The sequence below is a fragment of the Lepisosteus oculatus genome, chromosome 6 (genome assembly GCF_040954835.1).
Source record: "Lepisosteus oculatus isolate fLepOcu1 chromosome 6, fLepOcu1.hap2, whole genome shotgun sequence".
Lineage (NCBI taxonomy): Eukaryota > Metazoa > Chordata > Actinopteri > Semionotiformes > Lepisosteidae > Lepisosteus > Lepisosteus oculatus.
This window is the reverse complement of record NC_090701.1, coordinates 26316840-26329401: the sequence shown is the minus strand read 5'-3', so window position 1 is coordinate 26329401 and position 12562 is coordinate 26316840. Positions and strand designations below refer to the sequence as shown.

General features: G+C 39.5%; 1 protein-coding gene and 1 long non-coding RNA gene across 3 annotated transcripts in view; one reads left to right on the top strand and one right to left on the bottom strand.

The window, feature by feature from the left end:
- The window catches only part of LOC107078252 (uncharacterized), a 28780-nt gene extending 24215 nt beyond the window's left edge, over positions 1–4565 (top strand). Inside the window, exons 10-12 of one of the 2 annotated variants that reach the window (XM_069191121.1) lie at positions 1645–1746; positions 2426–2568; positions 3688–4565. In XM_069191121.1, coding sequence (XP_069047222.1) covers positions 1645–1746; positions 2426–2563 — 240 coding nt within the window. In that variant the 3' untranslated portion in view covers positions 2564–2568; positions 3688–4565. The remainder of the gene's footprint in view (positions 1–1644; positions 1747–2425; positions 2569–3687) is intronic. The other variant, XM_069191122.1, reaches the window with a different exon arrangement.
- Positions 4566–5124: 559 nt separating this feature from the next.
- On the bottom strand, positions 5125–11695 carry LOC107078253 (uncharacterized). The gene is made up of 4 exons (XR_001479200.2): positions 11401–11695; positions 6690–6794; positions 5874–5975; positions 5125–5691 (listed from the first exon to the last, which is right to left on the bottom strand). It is a non-coding gene; the product is annotated as an uncharacterized lncRNA (long non-coding RNA).
- Positions 11696–12562: the final 867 nt, after the last annotated feature.

Here is a 12562-nt window from a genome sequence, read left to right as displayed (position 1 = left end):
CCAGCCCTAATAATATTGAGTGTGCACAACATTCAAGTTCCCCCCACAGTCCTTCTAGTTACTGAAGGTGGGGAAGGAGAGATGTGTAAAATAAACTGATCTTTACAATTGAATTTTCCATACAATCTGTTTAATTTCATGCAGGACATGCATGAGAAATCCTGATAGCCTGCTGCATTTTATTTTATATATATTTTATTTTAGTGCCACATTTCTCTGTGTCAAACAGTATAGAACACACTGACCAGTGTTAGTCATTTTACAGATGCACCCCAGCTAGGATCAGCTCACACAAGTACTCATTCTCTAGCCGAGCCCGTGAAAACGAAAATGGGCTGCTTTCTGTTTGCCCTGCTGCTTTTTAGTCTAGCCTCTAATTAACACCTGCATGAAGGGCTTAATTTACGACTTATTCAGGGCTCTGACACTGAGATTCTGACAGCCAAAGCCAATTGGCTCCAACTCCATCCAGAAAAAGAAGACATCTCTGTCAAGCACAGCTTAAGCTGTCAGTCTCCTACACTGGGAACCCGGGCAGTTGAGCTTGCCAGCCTCAAGACTGCAGGCTGCCAGGAGTGTGTAGTCGGCTAGCAAGGCTGCTGAGCTCAGTCTCTGCCTGCCAGGGAAGCAGGCAGCCTCGCTAGCCCACCACATGCGAAAAGACGAATTCCTAATGCAAGAAATTGTATATGGTCAATAAAGTGATCTTATCTTATCTCCCTGAGGAGCCTGGCTGCTTGGAAGTCCTGGGCACATCTGCTGCAGCCCTGACTGTATAAAACGGATCTGAGCAGCAGCTCTCAGCAGATCTGACAGACAGTCTGCCTGAAAACACCCTACAACCTGCAAAACCCTTTTTTTCTCCAGAGCTTCCTGCACTCAGGAGAAAAACAAAACCCTGCGCTTGGATCTTGACTTGCTATTCCGCCCACAGCATTGCGCTGCACTACCTCCTGCAGTCATCCTGTATTAGTTATGGTTGACTCACAGAAAGATAAAGTAAAATTAAAACCTAACATTTCACCTTTGTCTTCATTCCTTAAGCCCCATGTCATTAAGATTGACATACTAATAAAAAATGAAACATATTTGCATTGCTCCAGTTCAGTTCATGATATAAAATATAAAGCTGTAACATAACAAAATCTGGAGATTTTGTTTTTATAATAAACATAAAGTTCAGATGCATTTAAAACTGTTAGATTAATGTGAAAAGATGCTGTTAAATGTACATGAAGCTCTGTATTTAACTCTTCCAGCAGTGGAGGTGTATACTCATCTAGAGTAGACAGATGTACGGCATGATCAGAAATCTACAGGAGTGTAACAATTACGAAATCTCAGAAGAAAGATTTCAGACAAGAACAGGCCATTCAGCCCATCTGGCCTGTTTGATAAATAATCCATGGAGTCCATAAAGTAATTTCTTGAAAGGGTTTTGGTTTCAACAACATGCCTGAGTACCTTTATCAGACTCCATAACTCTTTGCATAAAGACGTTCCTCCTGTTCTCTGGAGGTGGCTGAAGGCAGCTGCTCATTCCCCACAGCTGTCAGGGTGATGGGGTCCTGTCATCTTGTCTGAACCTGCTGTGCCATCACAATATGCTTTGACACTCAGTTTTGTTTTTTTCCTGATCAAAAGAAGAGAAAACCGAACACTACCAGCATTTATCATCCATTCTCTGGCACCGGAGACCAAGCCTCAGCAGTGCAACAAAGACTCAACAGTAAGCTTCAGGAGCAGGTATGGTGGTTCTCGTCTTTCTATCAGAGTTTCATTATATCAGAATTAATGCTATTCTGTCTCAACCAAACTAAATTCTAAAGAGAAATAAAATAGGTAATAGTCACAGGAGTGAAGGAGTTCCAGATTTCTAGTCTGACTCTACAAATGTTGTTCCCATCTGTCAAATTTCCCAGACCGGTTTTGGTGGGTGATTTTCAGGTGGCATGTGACGGGCAACACAGCCCTGCACCAGAGGTGCAGTGCCAGTCAGAGGACAAATGTGTTCATCTCTTAGAGCAATACAAGCCTGCAAGCACTCGGGAGGCTGCAGGTGCCAGCATTTTACAGATTTTTGTTCATTTACTAATCTTTTTTACTAATTTTGGTACTAACCTAGCTGTTCAGTACCATGAGGGACAGCTTCCTTAGTCCTCTGTCCGTTCTTGTATTTATCTCCCACCTTGCTCACCGCTAGTAGCATCACCACTACACAGCAAATGTAGCTATGATGCCTGAAGCTTTGAAACAGATCTCAAAAGAGTGGTATTGCTGTGACAGAGCTGTTTTTTAATAAAAAAACAGCTGTGTTGTAGGGTTGTAAACTGAATTAGGGGAGAATCTTCTGCGGACTTGGAGAGCCACACATGCCTGGCACAATTTTGCTGAAGTTCTGGAACCTCCTCTTTGTTCTTTGCAGAATGAAAACCTCCCCGCTGACACTCAGAACCGTAAGAGGAGGGCAATCCAGCCCCTGACAAAGAAGCCCCCCAGGCCATGTCCTGGCTGCTTTGCTGTCATAGGTGATGCTAATAGGAACCTGGATCAGCAGGGCTAGTAATTGTAAGTACCAATTCTCAAAGCCATCAGAAGTCACACAGCTCAGTGCCTAGGGATTTACCTGGTCTATGAGACCGATGGATGGTCAGAGGTGCCTGAGTGGTAAGATAGGCTCTGTGTAGGCTAGAACAGTAAAGAGGTCACAAATGAAGTGGGTGTTGTCGTGTTGTCGTAAGACCTGTGCTCCAAGTGCTGTTTGTTCAGCAACCTGGATATGGAAATTGTAAAAAAAAATGGTGTTTGGTAACAGGCCAGACACCTGTACTTCTTACAGTATGCTCAGGAATATCTCCTCTTCCTACCTGGAGATAGAGGGAAAGGAACTGAACTATTCTCAATTGTGGGCAAATGAGGAAGGCTTATAGTGTTGTAGAGTGATTGTTATCACATGATATTGTTGTTATATAAAAAATGTAGAAAAAAGATTTTATCAAATGCCAAAGAGTTAAACAATCATTCACAACATTTGACAGATTGTAGGTGAGTATGATTTAGAAGTTTCTGCTGTGTACAGTATATGCAGTGTGTATACTTTGCTAATGTACTTTTTGAAGTTGGCTTGGCATCCTCAGGGTGTATAGAGAGCCTAAGCATGGATCTTTCAGATTAGATAAAAAATATGATTTCCATGTTATTTTGCACATTTCAAGATTTCTGTTTTAATGGTATATTTTACAGTTGCAAATATCTGCTCCATGAATAAAAGGCTCCTTGGCCAGGCCGGGCAGTGGGATGGGGTCCATTGTAAAATAGGGCACAGAATGAGCTCACAAAGCATTCTGACTGAACCTCAGACTACTGTGCTACACTAATGTACTTCCCCACCCTACATTCCCACTTGGAGAAATGCTTTACAGGTGATTTTGTTGTATTTAACTGCTGTTCTGATAAACAATGTAAATAAAAGCAACAGCTGTGAATTGTGTAGAATGCAACTGTGAAGTACAATAGGAATTAATGATAAAATGCTAATTTAGCTTTCATGAGGAGACTGTTAAATTGTTACTGAAGGATCACAGACCATGTGCCTGTCACCAGTGGCTGTACAAAGCAGTGGTAATGTTTTGGGTCTTTTAAAGAAATTTAAAGAGTTTTAAAGAAACTTCTTTGTCTTTTCCCTAGCCTTCTTTCCTGCTCCTGTGATGGAAAGTGTATGGCTACCAACACCCAGTCAATCACATCAGATGGAGAAGCATGACAAAAAATATGCAAAGAATATAAACGCCAACTAAATAGCAACATGCACTTACAAATTTATATATAGCTATGCAAAATCCTTAGGCTACTAGAAGGCACTGATAGCATAAATAACTTTAAAGTCTTTGAAACACATAGAGCAATTTTAGGCAGTGTAGTGCTAGTATGGAACAAGATACTAAGCCATGTTAGAGAAGCTGACACCTTGTGTTCTTCTAAGAAATGGCTGGAGGAGACCCTTGGATCAATTAGATAATAACTACCCAATGGGCTCCTCATGTGTGTAAAGTGTCTTGTGTCATTATTTTGAACCAATCTGAACTACCCAGCATAAATATTACAGTATAATTCTGAAATAGAAAATACTTATAAAAGAAAGTGACTTCTAAGAAATAACAGGGGATCGTTTTTGGAGAGATCACTTATTGTTTAAAATAATTTTTAGATCTGGCCTAGGTTCAGGCCTAGGTGGATGATAGCTGCAGTATGAATGTTGCAACCTACAGTATGGGAGTTAGTCACCTGGAGTCTGGTTTTAATTATTCTTTTGCCCCAGTCTTACAGTCTGTAGATTCTCATTAAAATCCACTTTAATATGTGTAACAGTTCATACAGTATAATCCCAAAAAGCTTACTCACTTACTGTAACATTCAAGATTTGTTTAAGTATTTGTGGTATCAGTACTTTCAAACATAAAGTACATGTAAATGACGATACTGCTTTGCATGACTACCTTCTATGTTTTTGCTCATGTAAACTTTGCAAATGTTTGTACCATAAATAAAATCTAAGTTTGTTGAAACCTGTAGTCATGTACTTTTCTTTTAGGAACATATTTACATGAAATTGCATATAACAGATTTTATCTGTAACTGGAACATTCCCCAGAAGTAGAGCTTTTCTTCATTTTTGCTTCCTCAAATGTTATTTGCTAGTATTGTAATATCGTGTCAAGATATGGAAGTGTTCTAATTCAAATGTTCACTTGTTTGAATCTATTACATTAATCCTTAGATTCAATCTCCTGTTAACGTCACTTGCGCATCATAAATAAAAGGAGCCAGTTTTGGAAGCAACCATGCCTGCCATTGCCTCACATCGGATGTGGTGTTGCTCTTTGGAGTATATGTAGTTCATTTCTTTCTTCAGACTTGAAGCTTTCCATTGCTTATGTAAAGGTTTATTTCAGTCATACAATACAGAATGATCCCATAGAACTTAATTGCAACTTGAGGTGTCCAGCCTTCACCTTCATCTTCTATCTCCTTTGTATTATTTTTGTTCCAAAGTATTGAGAATGACATATATATATATACATACTTTCTGACGTATGAGAAATAAATAAATTTCAATATTAAGGATTCTTACATTTAATTATCTTTAATCAATGCCACAGTTTATATTGCATGATTAATTTATATTCAGTTATTATATAACAAACATATTTTCCCCCTCAACAATTTAACTAACAATCATTCAGTCAGTAAATGTATCACGTATAAATGCTGTGTACTCTAAACTGCTGTAAAATAAGGCGAATAATGACATTATTTCATTTAATTAGAAAAAGACAATCAAATGAATCCAGCATTCTTAATACAGAATGCTTCATATTTATATAGTTACATTGAAAGTCAAAATTACTGTTAATGCTGTAGGTAAGTGGTTGTTGAATCTATCGTGTGATGGTATCAGACAGAGACTTGGGTTCGACAGTGAAGCAGCAGCAGGAGCTTTGCTCTTGTAGTACTGTGCTGATTGGGAGTTGTGACTACATTACAGTATCACTGCTGAAAGATGAACAATCTTTATGTTGATACTCGGGGTGCTTCTTGAAGAGCGGAAAATACTCCATTAAAATATGATACGATAGGCCTCGTATGATGCTGAAGTCTTGCACATGCCTCATCTATATGACCTCGACGACTCTAAAAAACAGAAGTCATTAAATCATCTGTCTACAAGTACAATGAACACTACTACTACTATTAATTATGATATTTTTACTAAAAAAAATAATAGCCAACTTTATTCATGTGGTCACTTAGTTCTCAGCACTGTATTTTATCCATTATACTTGTTGGTGATCAAAATTCACTTGATTTCTTACCTTTTGCATGGAGCTTAAACGGGCGCAATCAATGTACTTCTGGGCCTCATCAAAGCTGTCATCATGGAGGACTGAAAAGCATCCCTTACATATCCTCACATTCTTAAAACACAAATATGAATCACTGAATCACACATGGCCAACTGCTGCAACAGCAATAAATAACCTGGAAGTCCTTTGATTGTTTAGTACAGTAAAACTGAGACACTGGGTTTAGAGACTCATTGGGAGTCCAACGGTCATTTATATATACTCATGTCACTCACGTGCAGTAAAAAAGGACAGAGGAGATCTTTAGGTGGCTGCACATACATGGGAAAGTAATATTCCACAGGAGAAGAAGGAAAGGAGTGTGTCTGTAGTTATGTGTGCATATGGAGATGGGTGTTGACTGGCAGGAGCCAGATTCTGAATAAAGCAGCACTACTATCTTACAAAACTGGATGTGCTGAAGTGTGTCAGACAAAATATTGAACTGAGGTCAATATAAATGATGTATATTTATCTTATATAGTTTATATATGATATGAACAAAAGCAATGAAAATGTTAATGAATTTCATATTGCCTCCAAATGTATTGGAAGATTTTTTGCATCTCATGGAAAAAGAGCCATCGTTTCTTTGTTAGTCCTGGGCTGGAGCACCTTCCATTTGGATTAAATTATGGTTTCTGCATTTTGTTGTACAGTAAGTGATTCAGGTGGCTGTTCTGCAAGCAGCAGCATCTATGAAATGTGCAGTATGACTGTGAACTGTTGATGCTGGATAAACTGGGTTTAACCGCTGGGCTCAGCTGTGAAGGTTGTGTTACTCACCCCAGTAGGCTGGATGTTACACTGCTGTGTTAATGGGGCTGTATGAGGACAGTCCGTTTCCTTCACATGGAACTCAAATGTATGGAGGGTCCCAGAGGATTCGCTCTTAAACAAAAGGAAGAAGTTTATTAGAACTGAATCAGTAAATATTTTATATATGATCTTGTCAGATCTCAGAATTCAAGGTTTGACTTGAATGGGGGTCTTCAATGACAGTCAGGCTACTGTGGTAAATGGCAGGCACTCTTCCTGCTGGACCAAGTGCCACACCAATGTCCAATGTGACATGGGACTATGTGTTGTAGGAGGTTCTGTTCTCCGTTTAAGAGCTTAAACTGCAGTCTTGATTAATTTTGAGATTCTGGTTACAATACTTTCTGTGTTTCTACAAACAGACAAGCTTGTACGTTGTAAATGACATACCTAAATGCAATTTTAAATGGAAGTTCTTTACTGAAGTCCAGGAGGGTTAACAACAAACAAACGCACTCGGCTGTTTTAAATCACAATTGTTACCAATTTAAACTAAGTAGCTTGCAAACACCTCTTCTCACATTTATCCCACCTCCACCCCCATCTCCAGCTCTGCAGCTGCCCCTTGGTTAACACCTCTCTCTGAATGGGGTTCTCTTGTCCAATGGCCAGAAGACTACCTCTTAACCAAGCAGGTGAAGACACAACTTAAAATGAATATAAAAATGTATACTTAATAAACATTTGCAAAGCATCTGATTATTGGATGTCATTGTTTCACAGGAAAGTAAATTATATTACACATAAGTAACACATGTGTTTATCACTTGTTTTGTACTTCGCTTGAAGTAAAGGCCTTTTCACCATCCCCTTTGACCTTTATGATCAAAAACTCACCTTGTCATTAGCACAGTTTGATGAAAATGGGAAAGACAGCAATACCCTGTATGCGGATTATAGTCTCTTACAGCCTCTTGGGGAACTAGAGATGGAGCTCTGCCAGTTGTCAGATGAAAAACCTATCACCTACACGACAAAGGTTTGCTTGGGAGCCACAAACGTTTCCGAGATTTAGGACGTGTTTGCATGTATAATCGTCATCGATAACATCCATAGCTGTTGCCAAGCTGACACCAAGATGCCCCAATCTGCCCCACTGCTCTGGTATTATGTCAAGAACCTACATGCAGTGAAAAGTCAGCAAGTGGAGTTCTGTCACATGGTGCTGGTTGAAATTGGGGCTAATCTTCTCCTGTAGGTTTTGTCTGTAGCCCATAAGGAAAAATTCTGTGCTCTTCTGACCAAAAACAAGGAAAACGAGGTCCAACTCCACAGCCTATGTATCTTGTCCAAAGATGTGTCCTCATCAGATTACTAGAGTAGAGACCAGCCTATCCCATGACTTCCAAACTGATCTTGGCAAGATACTGTACAGTATATAGTCCTTTTTGCACTTGGCCTCCCCTAGCCTCAGGAGGACTATATGTCAGTGATGACAAGGGGTGCACTTGCCTCATTGCCTTTTTAATAACTGTATCAGCTACGTTATTTGTGCTTTCAAGACCTCCCACTGTACTGGTGGAATCGATGGTGAGTGCTAGCTTTCATTGTGCTAGAGTAGATACTGTATACCCAGTGGGTGATGATGAATGCAATGGCGAAGAGTTCCACTGGGGAGAGACCAAGATAGATGACCAAGATGGTCAAAGATTCCAGATAGCTTAGAAGTGTATCATTTCCAGACATACTCTCAAAAGACCACACAGGTCAGATAAGACTCCACTGCATTGTCTGCAGGATTTCCTCAGTCACAGTTAACCCCCCAGCCCTCCACAGGCCATTTCTGCCTAGAATAGATGTGTCATTAAGAATCTTGCATTATCTTATGGCCAGCAGCCATATCACCCTGCAACTCACAACTGGCAACCCACTGAAGCTAAGCAGGTGTGAGCCTGGTCAGTACTTGGATGGAGACCTCCTGGGAAAAACTAAGGTTGCTGCTGGAAGAGGTGTTAGTGGGGCCAGCAGGGGGCGCTAACCCTGCGGTCTGTTTGGGTCCTAATGCCCCAGTATAGTGACGGGGACACTATACTGTAAACAGGCGCTGTCCTTCATATGAGATGTAAAACTGAGGTCCTGACTCTCTGTGATCATTAAAAATCGCAGGGCGTTTCTCGAAAAGAGTAGGGGTGTAACCCTTGTCTCCTGGCCAAATTTCCCATTGGTCCTTACCAATCATGGCCTCCTAATAATCCCCCTCTATGAATTGGCTACAGTACTCTGCTCTCCTCCCCACTGATAATGATGTGTGGTGAGCGTTCTGGCGCACTATGGCTGCTGTCGCATCATCCAGGTGGATGCTGCACATTGGTGGTGGTGGAGGGGAGTCCCCATTACCTGTAAAGCACTTTGAGTGGAGTGTCCAGAAAAGCGCTATATAAGTGTAAGCAATTATTATTATTATCTTGAAAAGTATACAGCAGACTTTTATGTCTTACTCAGGACGCACACTAAAAAGAAAAATCCAAAATGAAATAAAAAGATAGAACAACAAATGCTTTTCCTTTTTTCAAGAGTTAATTTTTCACGTTGTAACACATTAAAAGACCCAGATTCTTCTCCAGTGCGTCTCCAGTATGTCTACTACTTTGGGTAAAGATTTGAAATTGAGGGAGCAAAGACATACATTGTTTTATAAATCCAGGTCCTGACAAGGTTTTCTTGCATAAAAAATATGAAAAGAAGAATTAAATTTCCACAATTATTAGCTGTTAGCTACAGACAACGACACTGAAACTGTTTACACAGATAATAGATTGTATACCAAATTTCTCTAGGCTCCGACTGACTGATAACAGTTTATTTGATCTCCACTTGATTGACAGACAGCCAAAAACGCCTTCTTTAAATTTGCTTTTTAAATAACATTTTCAGTAAATACTGTAAGTAAAAAACACAGTAACTTATGTTGACAAAATTATGTATATTGCACCAACAGGCTGACGATCTTATAAGTAAATATTGTGTTGCCAGATTGGGATTTGAAATACAGTTTTGAAGTAGAGCTTATCTTGTTTCTTATGAAATATAGTTTGCTGTGTTGTGTTTTCATTTGGCTGCTAAATTTTAATGAAAGAGACTGGTAAGGCAGCATATTTTTGCATTCCTGTGGCCAGGCTGTCTCAGTTTTATGTTTGTTTTTGTAAATATTAATTTCACTTGTGTGAAAACAGATTCAGTAGCTGGAATTAGATGATTAGATGATATGGGATGATATTGGCACATGCAATTCTTTGTACACCAATAACAAAATACATTGTTTATGATTGATGTAAAGCTTAACTTTCCAGCACTGTCCTGGCATTGTCCCATGGGTGTCCATGCATGGGTGTCATGTCAATCTTGTAGTAGCAGCATGTCAAAGTCACCCACACAAAAGTCACACAGCAGTGGTGATGCAGTGTGCAGGTGGTCATTCTTCTGGATTATGTGCTGATGTACTAGGACACACAATTGTCACCAGTAACATTACCAAAGGTGACACCAATGGTGCTAAAGGGACAGAAATCACTGAGACACAAACTACTATACTCACCTAGATAATTATAGCTACTAATAAATAGCTACTAATTATAGCTCTCTCGGTTGGAAAAAATGAAAATCCGCATGTAATGACACAGTTTGTACCTGAGTTAAGTGTCCCAGGGCCTGGAGAAGAACCCCAATGCAGGCAGACTAGCAAGATAGCGAGCAAGCAAGCAGACAAGATGGCGGATTAGCAAGCAAACAGCCTGGCATAAAGAGCTAGCAAGCAGAAAAGCGCAATCCAAAACAAAAGAAAAAAAGAGATCCACAGATGAAAACACAAAGGGAATGTCAAAGAGAAGCTAAGTCAAAGTCCAAAATCAGAACGAAATAGAGAATGGCAAGTCTCAGGGGACAAAAACTCTAAGACTGAAACCTGGAATGATCCAAAGCCTTATCTTTAATAGCCATTCCCCCATGTGACAGGAGAGGAGATTCATAATGCACAGTTGGAACAGATTTCCTACCAGAACATGTAGTCATAGAAAACTGCTGACTGACAGGGTTTACCAGTTGTGGTAGCATGTTCTCCAGCACTCCAGTTGGAGAGAGTATGACACCCCCACGAGGTACAAAATATGTGGCTAGTAGAAGCTTTCATTTTATATTGCTTGTTGAAAAGTACTGTTGAAAAGTGTGAATAGCAATATTTCACAAGCTAAGAGGCCAGAGTGTCAAATACCTTCACTCCTTTGTCCAGGACATTTTATGTCAGATTGCTGTGGGATTCGCTGCTTCTCTGGGGTATCTTGTGTTTAATATAAAATGAAACATGTCTGCAAAAATATACAGTAAATTATGACTTGCGAAAACAAAGAAGAAACGATTGATTCATACGATCATTTAATTTCAGTAGTGATGTATTGAAACATGGTGTGTTTCATATAAGACATTAAAAGCCCAACAAGGCTGATATAACAACAATGAACATGTAGAAGAATGTGTTTATGAATCACTTTGAATATTGTAATATCATTTTTAAAAACAGATATGTTTGAGTGCCATTTTAATGAGATGTTTCCCTGAAGTCAGTACACAGTTCTATCTACAGTTAGGTTGGAGTTGACCATAAGTGCTGACTCGTCCTAACACCTATTTTATTGCAGTTCCCACATTATTAGAATATTTTGTGTCCTGAACCTTCATTTATTACCTCAGTAATTCTGGCTCCAAATCCTGATCGTTGGGTATCCAGGCGAAAGGCTTTTTTCAGTCGGTTATTCCCATTGAAGTGATTTAAAACAATGTCCACAGCTCTGGGATCCAGCTGGTCAAGACTGAGACTGACACTGACTGTCTCTCCCTCAGCTGGAGCCAGCAGGGCTCCTACAGTGATCAGCAGCACTGATAGCAGGCGGCTCATGTTCCTCTCAGCACTGGTGCAGCAGCAGGACTGAGGACTGAGTACTGTGGCCCCTCAGGTCTCCACAGCCTGCAGAACATTAACTCACCCTCTACACTGACCTCCCTGCCACTGACATCGAGTGCAACTACCAAAGCCAAGAGCTAAAAATAAAAACACCACTATGTTGCTCTAAAGTGCATTTGCATAGCATCAACATAATCACCAATATAATCTTGTACTACAACATCAAGCTGTACATGGTCTGTGAGAAAATGCAATTTACAGATTAAGAATGTTTATGTCCTTAATATTGTCTGGGATGAAATGTTTCTAATCTCTCCCTGGAGTCTTTTTAGAAATACAGAGTCCAACTTTAATTTTACTACCATCATTTTATTTAGGAACTTCGTAAGACTTCATGAACTTTATCTACAAAGGTAAAAATTGAGGTGAGTGGAGCTGTTGGTTTTAAATATTTTACACACACAAGGAGAGATCAACAGCTATCATAATCAGACAAAATAAAAAACACCTTGGATGAATTACTGTACATTTTAATAACAGACAGCAGGAAGTTACTCAATTATTGTCCAAATTCCAGAGGAAAACATTTAAGAATAACAGAATGGGTACAAAAGTGAGGAGGCAATTTGTCCCTGTAGCCCATTTGGTAATTAAAAATTAATAGATCCAAGATTCTCATTTAGCTATTTCATAATTGAATGTGGATATCTTATTCCGTACTCCCATAAAACTGTGTGAAAAAAGAATCTAATCTACGTTTAAAAAGCTCTTTTAAAACTTTAATTTACTAATTTACGGTTTAAGTTAAATTAATGGTTTTCCACGTACTGTTTATCAAAACATTTGCAACAGCTCATTATGACTAATTACAGTGAAAGGTGGATGACAATATCAGAATATGCTCAGACTCATTCAGAAAAGCAGCACCAAGACAGCAGTGTTGTCA